The sequence below is a fragment of the Podarcis tiliguerta genome, assembly GCF_965153285.1.
Source record: "Podarcis tiliguerta genome assembly, chromosome: 5".
Taxonomy (NCBI): domain Eukaryota; kingdom Metazoa; phylum Chordata; class Lepidosauria; order Squamata; family Lacertidae; genus Podarcis; species Podarcis tiliguerta.
The window spans coordinates 65019887-65035732 of NC_139538.1; the positions used below are offsets into that span (position 1 = coordinate 65019887).

Genomic DNA, 15846 nt, shown 5'->3' on the forward strand with positions numbered 1-15846 from the left:
TTTCAACACTACTTTTTGGGGGTGGGGGAAGGGGTACTTCCCTGGGTTTCCTTAGGAGGAAGGTAGGATATAAATTGAATGAATAATAATCTTTCTCAGAGTGCAAGAGTTGATTTTAATGCCCCAGCTGCAATTTTCAAAAAGATCACATCATTATAAATATTAGGCTTTTCAAAAAAAGAGGCTTTCTCCAATACCCACAGAGATCCACCCAATCAATGTGTGCTTTTCTTAAGCCTAACTCACTCAAGGGGAACATTTTAAGTGAGTGTGTGTGTGTGTGTTTGGGCCACAGCTGGAGACATACTAGTTAACCCTTCTCTATCCAGCTGTGACTCTTCCTCCAAAACAGAGAATGACAGGGAAAGCCATCATCATCATCATCATCATCATCATTCTCACTTTATCTTGCCCAGGGCAACCAAACAAAAATACAATAAACCCCACATAAATATATTAAAACACGAGGAAAAAGAAATACATTAAAAGCATCCTACCTACATAGAAGGCCACTTCTATAAGTTCATGTTTGTTCATAGGTGCTGCACTGGCTTGGAAAACAAGAAAGGATTTGTTGTCTTCTACCCATTTTTCCAATCCACTTGTGGAGAACACAGTGCAAAGCCAATTAACTCTCTGTGTTACCTAAACCAGGCACTCAGCTCTTGTTATTTTTCTTTACCTAACTTTTGGAATGTAATGGATTTTCAATGCCCACCCCCTGCCCCACATTCGTCTGTAGGAAAATGAATAAAGCTGTACTTATTTATTGCCCTTTCCTTCAGTTGTTTCCTCCATTTTTGCATTACAATTATACAGCAATGCTTTCCAGGAGATCAGCTCTGCATGCTGCCTTTGCTTCTGCTTTTGTATCAACATCTCTTATTTCTGCAGCTAGCAGAGCAGCTTTCAGAGGCAAGGCACCCTCTACATTTCTCTCCCCTCAGCTTGCTTCTTTCTCTCTCCCTCCTCCTTTGTACTTAACCAAACCTCAGGGGGCTGCTTCTCCCCGGGGAGGCAGACATTCTGTTCCTCTCTCCACCCTGCATAAACATCCTCTTCCTCATGCATGCAGTTCTACACTTTAAAGCAGGGGTGCGCAACTCAAATCACTATGAGTGCCATCTTCAGATTTTTATTACCTCAGGAGGTCCACGTAGCTACATTAACTGCAGGAGGTGATTTCTGTTACCATTTTAACTAGTTGCTTTCTTTTCAACAGTTATTTGTCAAGCTTCCTTTTTCACTCTTCACTTGCATAGATTAACCACTTTTTTCTGCCTATAGTACATATCGTGTCCTCTTTCTTTAAAACTACTGAACACCTGTATTCTATTAAACCTTTTTCTCTTTTTCTCTTTCACCTCCAGTTCATTTTCTTAGCCACCCCCTTTCCTCTCTACACCCCACAGGGTTCCTTCCTTCAACATCTCCCTCCTTTAATTCGACACCCCATCTTATTGCCACTCTTCCTTGTGGAATTTGCCAGCAACAACACAAACAGCTTTAACTCTTCCTGCAACTAACAGGTTGGGAGAGGCTGGCCATGCAGTATGCCAGAATAGCAGCAAGAAGTTGCAAAAAATGGCTCTGTCAGCTAAACTGGCCTTCTTGAACAAAACGTGGGGTGGGGGGTGGGGGGGTGGCAGGCCCATCTTGCCCTGCCCTGCCCTCCACTACCTCGCCTTGCCAGATGCTGCTGCCTCCTCATTGTGCTGCACTACTTCTCAGCCAGGGGTCACGTTGACGCACGCCCAGTTCAGTGTAGTGAGTACAGGTGGTTGGTGGTGGTGGTGTCTGCCTTCCTTTCTCCCTCCTTGCCTCGGTCAGCTGCCTTCCCCCAACCATGCTCCCACCTCTCCAATGCGTGCTGCTGCCCGCTGGCCAGGTGTGCTCATCAATGCTCAGGCTGTGGTAGTTTGGAGGGTGGCCCCCAAGGGACCCACTGTCCCTGCCATTGGAAGACACTGTCTCCACTGGCTCACCTGCCTGACCATGCGCTCCTGCAGGGCTCCTCTATGCCAAGCCACAAGTAGGCAGCAAGCGAGTGAGCAGGGGAAAGAGGGATGTGCAGCCAGGACATGCACACGCCACAATTGCCTATGCCCATGGCCACCGCTGCATCCCTCTTACTCCCCCTGGAGACAAGCCAGAAACAGAGGCAGCAAACTGAGGGAAGGAGAGAGGGAGGTGGAAAGGCAGGCAGGCGGGGGAAAATATTAAGGGGACTGGGCCCCCATAAGAAAATTACAGGGCACGGGGGAACCCTAAGGGACACCAGCTCCTTAAAAATCTGGCACATATGTGCTGTACTGTCATTTCAATTCAATTCATGCAATGAATTCTGCTCCACCACTGGATATGAATGTGGGGTTCACAAAATTTGGCACAAGGATCCTGATCTTAACGATACAGTTAAAAGTACAGACTCTTCCTCCAACAGAGCTATAGCTATTAATTCATTTTTCCAAAATGAAAAGACCAATGGAAGTATTAATGTTTCATTATACTGATTCCGCCCCCCCAACTGCACTGAAAACTGAAATTTACAGAGAGATTATTATAATAGACCCAACAAAGCCCTAACACTGTATATTGAGATTTGCTTCGAGATCTTCACCATGCTGTCTAGAATCCAGGAATCCCAGTGGAGGATCAAAGGCTGAGCATACGTATGTCAGATAAGGATTTGAAGATATTAATTCTTCATTCCAAAATAGATATTGTAAAGCCTTATGAAATGTCATAGGATACAGCACTGTAGCTCATTGTAAAAGTCACAGGCAGCCGTAATACCTAATTTTAACTCCCAAATGTTGAAATTGTGTATTTTCATTTTTTGTTATAAACATACCTTTAGAAGTAATGCAGTGGGAGTGGGGAGGAAGGTCAGTCCGTAATTGGGAAAATATTTCTTGCTTATAAATGCCCAGGCACAAACACAAAAATGTATTTCTGAGTTGCCAGCAATATTTACATTAGCCTGAACAGCCAAGATGAAGACACTAACATATCTACAGGCTTCTGCAAACATAGCTGCAAATGCAAATATAATTCTGGTGACCTTTTGAGCCAAGTGGGGTAACTGAGCCATTTTGTACTCCACTTCTAATTCACCCCTTTGGTTGGGATGGAGAGGAATTCATTTTGGTTACCTAATTTGCAGTTCACAAAACAATATGTGTAGCAAAATACTTCTCCTAACTTTCCAACACAGTTCTGCAACCATGAAGGTGATATATAAAAATGCATAGTTTAGGAGCAAGTGTGCATAAACATGTCCCCCTTTCTTAGTTAAAATAACATCTTGATGTTTTCAAATTTTGTAGTGACATCTCAAGCCGCAAGGCCATTTTATTAATTATCTGCCATTTTTTGTACATAAGCATTTAAACACATGTAATTAGATATTTATGGACTCTTGCTAACTCCTCCAAGCAGGCAAGGCAGGTATTGACATTTCTCAAGCAGCAGTGACATGGTGCAATAACCACTAGAATGAAACCACTGTCTCCAGATTAAAGAGCCCCATCGTTGTAAACACTTATGTTAAGATATGTGTGCACATGTAAATTAAGCATAAGTCAATCTGCTAACAACTTGCTATTTCAGTTGTGTATGCTTGGATTAGGCCCACTGTGCTGAGACCACGGGCATTTCAGTTTTGTGAGAGATGAATGAATTTCTGTTACTCATTTGTTGTACACACAGTCTTCATGTAATCACCTTTGCATTTCCCTTGCTGAGGGACATGGTAATTCCTGAGTACTGAAAGCACAGCACCTAAAGCTGTTAACACCACACCTGTGTTGCTGTTGTGCTTTCTTCCTGGAGTGCTAGGTGAGTGTCCCAAATAGGTGGGCTCTCTTGTGACACAGTTCGTGATAAGCCGCACAGATATCTCTGCATATGACTGGCTACGCCCATGTTTAATAATACGCTTTTGATTTTACCAACCAAAAATTTTAATAACCCCATTTTATTACACAATATTATTTTGATCCATTGTCGCAGGGCCCCTAGAAAGCATGGCACTGTCACACAACTCGATTTTGTTAATGAATAAACATTTTAAAATAGTAAGCTGTTAAAAGATGGATTGTGGAGAAGAAGGGAAGGACTATTGTATGCATCCTGTTATAGTAACAGAACAATAGCCAGAATGAGATGCTTTCTAAAATTGGTCTTTGGTCTCACAGCCAAAATAAATCTTTGGTCTCACAGCCAAAACAACATATCTGCATTGAACTGGGAAATGATCACCAGTGCTTTTATGGTAAATAAGCTAAAGAGTAGTCTCCTTGATTTCATCAGAGATGTTAACCAGAAGTAATTGCTCTCCTTGTGGTCTAATTTATTGTTGCTTTGTTGAAGAATGAATAAAATAATTCTTGGCATAGAAATAAATCATAAAATCCTAATACCTTTAGGTAGAGCTACAAGTTGTTGTTGGTTTAATCAGTGCATTAATAAAAAAACCCTGCACTTTATTTATCACTGAGGATCAATTTTAATACGTGGGAACTGTGGGTTAAGAGCACATTTCTTTAATTTGTTTGAGGTTCATTTTGTTCTGATGTGCTACTATAATAGGGAAGGAATAAAAATGGAAGATGGTTTTTAACAAGGAGTGCTTTTTTTTGTTAAAGAAGAAAATTTTAAGTATGGTTATCTTACATTGCCTTCAGTGCTTCCAAAAAAAATATGTCTTGAGAGATTTTGATAATAACCACATTTATATGAATGTAATTAATTGACTGAAAAGACTGGATTGTGGAATTTCTTTCACAGGGTCAGCAAGGTGAGGATATATGTGGAATTTCCTGGTGTACTTGTTACCTTTTCTGATTCCCTTCCAAGTAGGGATAGATGCCTCAATCTATTTCTCATCCATGTCAATTTTGCACGTGCTTATTCCTAAGTCCATTTCATCCTGTTTCCTCATTAAATGGCAGTGATTTAAAAACAAAATCTGTACCAAGGGTCAGATTCAACTTATGAGTCCTGCTAGTAGAATGGTCTTCTGCTAGTGCTGGGGGGGGGGGGCTTTCTGTCCTCTCTCCTCCCCCGGTGTTTAATTAATTAATTAATTAATTATTGAATTTATATACCGCCCTGGGGGTATATTTGAACCCCTCCCTGGAGGTTCAAAATTGGCTTGGAGGATGGGGAATTGGGGAAACCCATAGAACAGTGGGGGTGGGGAAAGAGGAGAGATTGTTCCACCTGGCAAGCTGAAATGGATGGACCAAAACAAATGAAATGTCAGCGAGCCATTCAAAACCACACCCAAGTGGAAGTGCTTTCCAAAAATAGCAAAAGTGAAACTCAAAATGTTGTGCCTTAGATCTTCTCCCTCGGTTTCTCCCTTCTTTCTAAGCTTTATATTGCCTATTGCACTGATGTTTCAGGAAAGATTGAACAGTAACATTTTAACCACTGGTACTTTCCAGGGTTTGACTCTATAAGACGTTTAGACAATGAACACATTTCATTACCCTATAAGCTGATCCTTGCTTTGTTCCACAAGAGTAGGAGGAACATTGGAGACAATGACTTGCATGTCCAACTGGTTGACTACAGAGACCTGGAAACAGAAAAGAAAGATACACTTGAGCTTTCAAAACATACATTATCTCAGAATGAGAATGGGAGCAAGGTGAGATTCTCCACCTGCACCTGTAAGCACCTTTGATGTGGGGCAGGGATAAAGAAACACTGAGAGGAAACGTATCACTAAAGAAAAAGCTAAGAAGAAACAGAATTGGGGGGGGGGGTAAAGGTAAAGGTACCCCTGCCCGTACGGGCCAGTCTTGACAGACTCTAGGGTTGTGCGCCCATAGCTACAAATTTAGTTACCATAATGTGAATAGAAATACAATACACCTCTCACCACAGTGGGAAAGACTGTTGACTAGGCAAGGTCGCTTTCAACAAAACGTGGACTGTCATTTATAAAGAAGGGCACATGGCTATCCTAGTTGCAACACTGTGCCCACTTACAGTGGTACCTTGTGTTACATACCATCCCCCTTACGAATGCTGCGGGTTACGCGCTCCGCTAACCCGGAAGTAGATGCCCCTTGTTGCAACCTTTGCCCCGGGATGCGAGCGGAAGTCGCGCTCCGGCAGCACAGCAGCAGCAGGAGGTGCCATTAGAGAAAGCACACCTCATGTTACGAGCAGTTTCCGGTTATGAACGGACCTCTGGAACGGATTAAGTACATAACACGAGGTACCACTGTATATGTAAATTAATTCCCCAAATTACACCTGAGAAGCTAACTGTGCGTAAAGGTTCTGAAGCACAAAGGTATCAAAGATAGTGCTTTTCTCTTTCTTTCTGGAGACAAAACTAGTAACTGTCTCCCCTCGAGCTCTGTTTCTCAGAACAGCAAAGGCAACCTGTTAACAGCAAGGCAAACAGTGATAGGAAATCTCAGCTCATATTTTGTCCCCTATATGTGAGACAAAGCAAGCATAGTGAGAGTTTAGCCACATGTACACTGAAAGAGCGATCAAGCTGTGTGTAGTTTTTTCTTTCCTTATCAAAAGTGGTACAGCGTTGGTTTCAAAGATGACAGGAGGGAAGGAAAACAGCTTGAATGATTTTTTTCAAATGGACAAGCAGAGAAAACTCCAAGCAAGCAGGGCAAACTTCTCTCTTCCTCTATCACACAGAGCCTTGTTTGTCTCTGCTGGCCTGTATGTGAAAGGGAAGCAATCAAGTTGCTGAACTGAGAAAAGAAATATGAGAGAATTCTCTCCTCTAGTGTTCGCAAACTAGCCAGGGCAGTTAAGGGTAAACAGTATTAATGGCACAGCAGACAGATGATAAAGGGCCTACAGTACTACCAACAAATGTCCATTCAGTGATAAATCAATCAGTTTTCCATACAAATATAGTGCACAGCATATAATCTACAATACAGGAAGTTCCATCTCTCAGTCATGGTTATGTACATAAGCATGTAAAGGGCAGAAACAATGTGTTTGCAAACATACATACCATACATGTGCACATCTTAGGGAACCATAAACTTTCAGGTATTCGAAATAAAGTCAGTGGCTCAGCTGTGAAGGGGATGCAGGGGCAATAAACTTTAGCTGAATTCAGTAAAAAATCCCCCTTGGATAAGGAACCTGCAGTGTTTCTGAATGTGGGGAGGATTCTACCCTTCAAAGTGATGGTGTTGGAATCCCCATTCAGAGCTTCATGCTAAATGCACTGGGAAAAGGCTGGGAGAAGAACTGTTGATAATGTTCTAGCTCTGGATTTCCTACACTTAGCTGCCGATTAGCTTACAAGGCCCCTTCAAGCTCTATGATTCGACATAGACAGTTGCTCCTCAAATTTTCAGGCATATGTCTCTACAGCCCTACTTGGAGATGCTGGGGATCAAACCTGGAATCTTCTGCATTCTAATCATGAGTTTTACCACTCAGCTGTGGCCCTTGCTTGAAAATCAGTTGCTTCCCCATCTGCACATTGAGACAACTCCACATACCTGGGACAAGAGTTTGATAAAAAGGTAATACTGCAAATGATATGCAGAGGTACTAGATAATTACATGCAGATACATGTGCAAATCATCCGAATGCTATTAAACTCAAATGCAAACTTCAGTGTAATCTACTAAATGAAACTCTAAAGCAGTGAAGTGTTGGTGTATTAGTCATTCTCAACATGCAGTGTTTTAAAAAGGACAACTCTAGTTTGTTTGTTTTTAAGAGATGGTATTATCTAATTCTTTATAGATTTAAGAATACAACCTTTCCATTCAGTGGCCAGGTACCCCTCCACTGAGATAGTGCAATAATGGAAACCATAGTAGTGGCTTTGGTAATTAGAAGTAGTATCATCTACTGTATTGAAGAATAAATCCTAAAGACATTTCTTAACACCGGATGACCGTGCCTTCTATTTCAATTTGTTCTTTAAAGCAAATAATAAACACTTGCACTCTACATACTCCCATTTGCACCAGCAGGTTTGTAATAAGGAATAAATGCTGTGTAGATCTGCAAAACTGAAGGAACAGGGGTCCACAAGGTTTGATTATTTATGGTTGCCACTGTTGGGAATTTTATTCCTCCATGCTGCAGATGTGTGATTGTTATTGTCATACGTCTGTGTTTACATTCCACAGTGTTGGATGTCATGGGGAACGGATACACTGTTCCGTTCTGTATTGCTTTTGTTTTTTTCCTTCTCTCCATGGAAGAAAGAGAGAGGGGAGCCATGTTTTCTTTGTTCTGTTATGTTTGATTTTGTACATAATAAATCAGGCTTAGATGTCACACCTCAAGGCTCAGCTTCTGTTTGGACTCTGCTAGTGTTGTGTCCTCATGTACTTGGATATGGGTCACATCAGCACGATGGGACACAAGAGTGAGGAATCATCCCAGACGGCGCTGCACTGGGGGAAAGGTGATGGTCTTGGTGTTTCCCAACAGCCACTACACCTTTTCCTATTTCTGAATAGGGATGCAGAAAGCTTGGTGTGGGAGGAAGCTGGTTATCTCATGTTCTTTGGCAGAAGTGGAAGCTTTGGAGAAAACAAGAGGAGCTTCTGCCTGCCAGAAAGCCCAAGTGATATGAGATTATTTGATGCAAAATAGTTCTGAACTAAGTAGCAGGGGCTACACTCTCTTTCCTCCTTGAGTGCTTCCTCTGAGTGCTGCAATTTGAGTCTGACCAACATAGTAATTTGTGCCACCAACTTCATCCTTGGACACATCTCAGACAGTGAAATATCAGCTTCAAAATCTCAAGGCTGGATCCAGCTTGCCAGTGAGTGGAATGAAGATGAGTGAAATGACATCTTTGCATGACTCAGTTGCTCCCTTTTGCCATGGCTGGATGCACAATGAAACTACCACAAAGCAGTGACCTTCACACTCTATGCTTCTTGCTTCTGCTCTAACCTCTTGTGGGTAATGTTGGCTAGTTGTCTTTGAAAGTTGAAAGAAGTGACTGGGCACACGTTTCCTCTGCGCTTGAGGACAGAGACCCTACTAGACTACCCAAGACTTCTCAATGCTTTACAGAGAATTGGGGAAACAGGGAGAGGAAGGCCTCAGGTCAAGTGTTTTCAAAGTTGAATGCAATCCTCCGCAACTCGCAAATAAACTTTGGACAGGGAACTAATACGCTGGTGGGTGTTGTACACAAGTTTCACTAGGGCACTAGTCTTTGGCAACCTGCTAAGTCAGCCCCCTTGAGGCAACAGGAACAGGAGATTTAAAGACCCACTGATGGGCTACTTAGGAAGGCCTGACAACACCAGCTATTGTATCCTCATCATATGCAATCAGAATAACAAAAAAAAAAAAAAAAAACTACAAGGAGGGTGGATGCCTGTAGCACAGTGTCGTCTATAATAAACTTTGCAGCAAGAATAAGCTCCCAAATGCATACTTACAAGTACATCTGATTTATTGCTCAGCCCCTTTCCATAGTTGTCTGTAGCAATGACCTGAAACTTGAAATATGATCGCCGCATGTTTTTGAAGAGCATAGCAGTTTTGATCAGCCCCGTATAAGGTTCGATCACAAAACCTTCCTTGCCATCCTTGATTGGAGGGATGATGAGTCTGTACTGCATAGCACTGTAGTTGCCCGTATCTTTATCAGTTGCCTGAGAGGTTCAAAAAAGAAGGGGGAGAAAGAAGGCAGAGAAATTACTGAGATAATCATGTATCCTGAGAAGCACTCGCTGCGGCTTCTGTAATCAATACAGAAACTAATCTCATGGGCATTATGATAATCAGTTTGACTGCTTTCTGCATTTGTAATATCAGAAATTAATTTTTAGTAGTTTCATGGCTTCCAGAGAAATTTAGGCTAGGGGTGGAGAACCTGTTTCAGCCCAAGAACTGCATTCCCTTGTGGACAACCTTCTGGAGAATGCACTTCAGTGGTGGTTGGGGCCAGAGGGAAAAGTGGACAGAACAATGGATGTGAGTAGTAGGTTATATTTCAGGCACACAAACACACACTTGATCCTCCATGCAGGCAAGGAAAAGGCATCATCACACTTCTAAGGCCTGAGGTTCCCCAACTCTCATTCAGACTCACAAAAGTAGCATCAAGGATGTGGGGGAAAGCAGAATAATTTTTGGGCTATCTTCAATGAACTCAGGGTAGAGTCATTGAAATTAACGGCCCTGATTGATTTTGGTCCATTCCTTTCAATGGGTCTGCTTAATATTCAGTGGGGTATTTTGTTCAGTGCACTTAAATCCCTCCCTGACAGGACCCAAGGCAGCTTACAGATAAAAACAAGAACCACTAAAAACAGGGGGGGGGGGAATTATGTGAAAATAATTAAACACCGATACAATTAAAACCATATACAGATATAAAATCTGTTCAAAACATTTGTTCCAAAATTGTTTAAAAGATTGACATGAAGACTACTGTCTGCTATAGTAAAAGAAATACTGAACACAAATAATCAATTTATTAAAAAATTATCATGTGTTTTGTCTGCAATTTGTTTTTCTGTGTTTTCTAATACATCTTTAAACGTTAGTAAAAATAAATAAATAATGTTTATCTGTTTTGGGACCACCAGAGCAACCCTAAGCTCAGCAAATGACATAACAAGCACAAGTTCTTTTTAACACAAGGGAAGGGAGCTTGTTATTCCTATAATTTGTCCTGAAGGTAAATATTTTTGTCACTTCATTAAGGGAAGATATGACACCTCAAGGGAAGTGATATGCCTGTCAGAAAAGAGAAAGGACTACAGTTGATCTTAATAGCATTATATATTTTCTTTTGTTTATGTGGCAGACATAAATACGCAGATGTTTTCACAATTCTTTTATGAATGAATGTTGAGAAATATTATATGTCCTCTGTGTCAGACTTCACCTCAACTGTCAAAATAAGGAGCGGCATTATCTTTCGGGTGCAAATTTATAGCTAAACTGAGGCATGTTTTAAAGGTGCTTAAAATACCAAATCCTTCTAAAGCTTCATCATAGGCTACTTGTTCACATCTATGAAGGGAAATGTTTGGGTGAGAAGGGGTTGGAGTTGGGAAAGAAGCCTCTTGTAATGGAACACCCTGCAGAATTGATTCCCCTTCCCCTATAATGGGGAGGAGACATGTCTCCTTTCTCGGGCCCACTGCCAGCTGTATGTTTACTTGGGGTTTTTTAAAACCTTAATTAAGCATTACCCTTGTCACCAAATTAATTTGGAACTATATCTGTGGAGGGCTGGGCGGTCCTTGGGTTGTCCCAGGGTGGACTAGCCTGATTGAAGACCATTGGATTATAGCCATAGGGTGGATCAGGGGTGCTGTGTACAGCCCATGGTCTCTCATTTGGCGAATGAGCTCTGGTAAGCCTCCTCTCTCCTCTTCTTTTGTAGTTGAGAAGAATAAATCGGAGGCTTCCACTTCTAATCTCAAACAAGCAATATTTCTCCACTATATCTAAACTCTGGGAACTGTGGTTTGTTTGAACTCTAGCTAGCAAGAACAAACCTATATCAAATCAGGATTTCAGATTCTGATTTGTACACTGACTAGAATTTAAATCAGCTTTTGCTAACCTGGGACCTTCCCAAGATTTGGACTACAAGTACCATCAGTCCCAGCTATTAGTTGAAGGAAAATCTCCTCCCAGATCAGCCTGCCAGATACAAATAATCATTTACCAATGACCTTTTTGAAGCACCACCTCTAGCACAGGTGACGTTTCTTATGACAAAGGAGATGGCTTTTTCAGTAGTGACACCCCAGGTTGGAACTCCCTCCTCCCGAGTTATGCCTTCCATCAACCTTTAGTGGCCAGCTGCTTAAAAAAAAACCCATCCAGACATTTTAAAGCATGTTTGATAACTTTCCAGCCTCTGCATCATTCAATAAACTGCTTGCAAAACTTGGATGAACTTCAGGAACAGCCTTTGACACAGCGTGAAGAGTTTCAACCGGGTTGTGTTTGTGTGTGTGCCCATTTACCACATGTGCAGAAGTGCTGACAAATGGCCTAATGGGACATTCTGGATTGCAGCCACTGTCGTTAGATTAACTCAATTCATCGGCAATTATCTCTTGAAGATATGGCATCTTTAACCAAGTGTTCAAAATAATGAAAACCGATCTACTAACACTGTTTGCATAGACATGCAATCAATCAGGACCTAATCACTGAATTGTCAAGATGAAAGAGAAGTGGCAGTGGACCGAAGCATAGATGGAATGTGCTTCTGTTTCTGCTGTTTTTTGCACTGCGATGCATCTTCCAAAATACAGACTGTTGTAAAATTAATCCATATGTGCAACCACGCTGTGTGGGTTGTCAGCTGAAACAAACAACCCCATGTGTAGGCTAACAAAAAGGGGCTGGTGCTGATGAAATGATCCCCATCTTTTTTTATTGGTTAATTTCAAATCCTGGTAAGTATTAGGCATGGCTAAGGTGGGAACTGATATCCAAAGTTTTCAGTGGCAAGGGATAGGGTGAGGTGAATTTATGTCAGAAAGGGAAGAGGCCAGAGGAGAGGAGCATGTGATCCTGTGGCCCACTTCTTCAGCCATGCTTAGGAATTGGGAAGCTTACATAGGTATTGGCTTGGTTTGTGTTTAAAAATGTCAACGTCCCATAGCCAGATGACCCCTCTCCCCAACTACAGACAAGTGTCTGATAAAAGTGAAGCTAGTGATGCTAGCCTTTGTATAAGGGAAAGACTAAGGTATATTAAACAGCATGGCTGGGAGAGGGGCCAATTGCCCACAAAACACTAGATTAGGAAAGAATCATCAACCACAAAACAGTGAATGCTGCCCTTGTCAGAAAAACAAAGCAGCTATACTTCTGAAATTTGGCAGGCTTCATCTTACAAAAAAGGACTACTATGCCTACAAATTTTATGCAATTCTGCTGGGAGGGGGAAGTTATAGACATTTCATTTAAAAACACACACAATAACTTCCAATGTATCCACTGTAATACCCCTGGACTTACTTGGCAGGCTTAATCTGTTCCTGAGGGGCTAGTATGCCTGCAACTTCCATCTACTTCTACCAAAAGTTATAGCTTTTTAAAGATGTCCCAACAGTAAATTGCAGTGGGTGAGGAGGGGAGACAAAGCCTTGTTTGTTTGCTTGCTTTGCCAAAGTAGATCAGGACTTAGACCCCAAGTTGAACTGGTCAACCTCCCAAGTGCTTTGGACTGTTTTCTGATGTGCCAAACTGGGGTCTGAACTGAATCTTATAGTTCTAGGATGTGCAACAGTTTGATCGCGATCTACAGGTCAATCTTGGGGGGGGGGGGTCCTTGGTCAATAACGGTCAACCGCGGGATCCCGACCCCTTCCCCCTCCCCAAAAAGCTAGATCACTGCCAATTTCTTTATAGTGGAAGTAGATCGCAGTCTCTTGAACATTGGACATGCACACCCCTAATATAAATGCACAAAAAACATATGATAATGTGGAACTGCCTCTATGTACTTGGGCTTTAAGCCACTGATGTTTTAGGGCCCCATGTTGCCATTACCCAATCCTACATGGCCAGAAACCTTTATGTGGCTGCCTGAATCATGTCTCAGTGAAGCAAACATCCAAGAACACAAAGTGCGTCTCCAATACTACTCTTATTTTCAACCTGCAAATACAGCAGGTTCCAATGTTCTCTTTATAATGCAGGGGTGGGAGAAACCTAATCTCAGCAGAGTTGAAACAAGGTGAGCGTGTGGAACTCAGAATTTGAAAGTAGTAAATACCATCCAGACACTTATTGTAAAAGACATATACTGTATTAGCATGGAAGCTTACAAGGACGAGTTTAGTTTTTGCTCTTGGAGAACATACACTTGTAGATGAGTCATCCTTGTGGATCACTAAGATTACTCAAAAGAAGAAGTTGTTATCGGGAATTTATAGCTGGAAAACCACCTATCAGGACAACCAAGATAGTCACAATACAATGATGGAAACAAGTGGTATTTTAACTGGGGTCAAAGCAAGGCAAAAAGAAGAGTATAAAGAACATCTAAAAGTGAGAACAAATTTACTCACAACTATATGTGTGAGACAAGGCACTAATGTCAAAGTGTTAAAAATACTGGGACAGCAGATGTAGCTTTTAAAACTGAACATATACATCAAGCTGTCAGTTCCTGCAGGGAGAAAAGTGATCTTGTTTTAAAAGCTATTATATTTTGCCGGAAACTGTGATTGGAAACATCTGAATTTGCCATCTGCTTTAGTGGAGCTAATGTTGACTAGGAAAGCCTATTCGTTTTATGAGCCCCCTCAGTATATTAGAACTAAAATTAAGAATGACCCTATGAGGAAGGCTGCAATGCACAAAAGGACTGGTGATAGTTTATTCGTCCCCCTCCTTGCTTTAAGTAGCTAGTTTGACTCAAGCTTGCTTTCTTAAAAGGAGAAAAAGAAATGGTTAGCAACTGATGGCTGTCACTGCTAATAAAATGATAAATTTTCAGCAGTCTTCAGCCCCTGAGCAACATTTTGCTGAGTCCACAGAGAAGGTAAGGTGATAGGTCAGTACAGTAGTCCTCACAGACTCAATAAAACCAAAATAATTGTGCAATGCATTACTAAAGTGACATAGACAAACTGTATCACCCCTTAACTTTTTGATATGATTTTTATTGCAAAATCAGAAAGAATTTCATGAAGCTATAGCTTCTTAAAAGTGTCTTAGAAGCCTAGCTCAAAGTTCAAAATGCGGTATTTCTACTATATCCTGGAATTCCTCTCTTTTAAAACAATACTGCCATTTTGTTCAGCCACTGCCACTTTCACTCCAAATTATAACAAAATGGAAATACACATGACTACATTTGGTCACATCTATGCCCTGCTACCCATTCCTCTGCTGCGATTTGCTTATTATACCAAATTGGGGAGACTGTACACTTTTGCATTTTCATGGACAGCTAGTCCCATGGCTTACTTTCCATCTCTCTCTCTCTCTCTGTGTGTAATACATATGGGCAACACCTGTCCATAACAATAATTAAAACCATCTAATATGGGGAGGGTGAGTGGGGAGACTGGTGACAAAAATCCCATAGCCCCGCAATCAGATCCTCAATTATGGTGCAGAAGGAAACCCATTTATCCTTCTGGTGTGCTCCCTGCCCTTAGAGCCCACCGGTGCCACTTACTGGCTCCTGGGGTGTGGCCTTCCCTGGCCATGATGCAGCTGAACCACTGTCCACACACCACTACTTGCAAGCTACCACCACAATCCTAGTACAATCAGGCCTGCTCCTCACCTGTGCAAGGGCATAAGATGAACCCAAGGCTACTGATAAGTCTCAAATTGGAACCTTAGAGTTGCCAGGGATACGGTTTGACTAGGGCTGCCATCCATTGGAAACAGCGCCCCCGAGTGTAAATCTCTTTAATGTCCAGGGAAATCTGGACTTGGCTTAAAAACTTCATTTTTTGTTGTTGAGATTTTGCAAACAAACCAAACCCAACACCTTGACAACTTTTGTGCCCAGATTTCCCCTTTTTGAAATATGGCAGCCCTAGGTTTGAGAAAACTAGTGCCTTTTTTCCCAAGTAAAAACGGAATAATATAAAGAACATATTTTGGTTTCCTGTTACGCCTCGTGAGGTCAGGAGAAATGATATATAAAAAAACTGGACAAAAATTAAACAATGCCAGTATGCCATGTTATAACCAGATGTTAACGCTCAGGAAAGCAGTGAAGCAACATGACAACAGTATTGAACTGAAAGCTCGCTCCTTTAATTAATCACCCACAAGATAACATGTGTTAATTATTCTTTTTAGAGCAAAATTAAGGAGTTGAGAAGAGTGAAGAGATAGGACTAAATAATGTG

At 41.6% G+C, this 15846-nt stretch overlaps 1 protein-coding gene across 24 annotated transcripts in view; it reads right to left on the reverse strand.

The window, feature by feature from the left end:
- Nucleotides 1-15846, reverse strand: part of PCDH15 (protocadherin related 15) — a 609044-nt gene that overhangs the window by 44285 nt on the left and 548913 nt on the right. For all 24 annotated transcript variants that reach the window (XM_083441352.1, XM_083441358.1, XM_083441371.1 and 21 more), the window contains 2 exons: nucleotides 9427-9642; nucleotides 5499-5587 (listed from right to left, as the gene is read on the reverse strand). In XM_083441352.1, the coding sequence (XP_083297478.1) occupies nucleotides 5499-5587; nucleotides 9427-9642 (305 nt within the window). The remainder of the gene's footprint in view (nucleotides 1-5498; nucleotides 5588-9426; nucleotides 9643-15846) is intronic.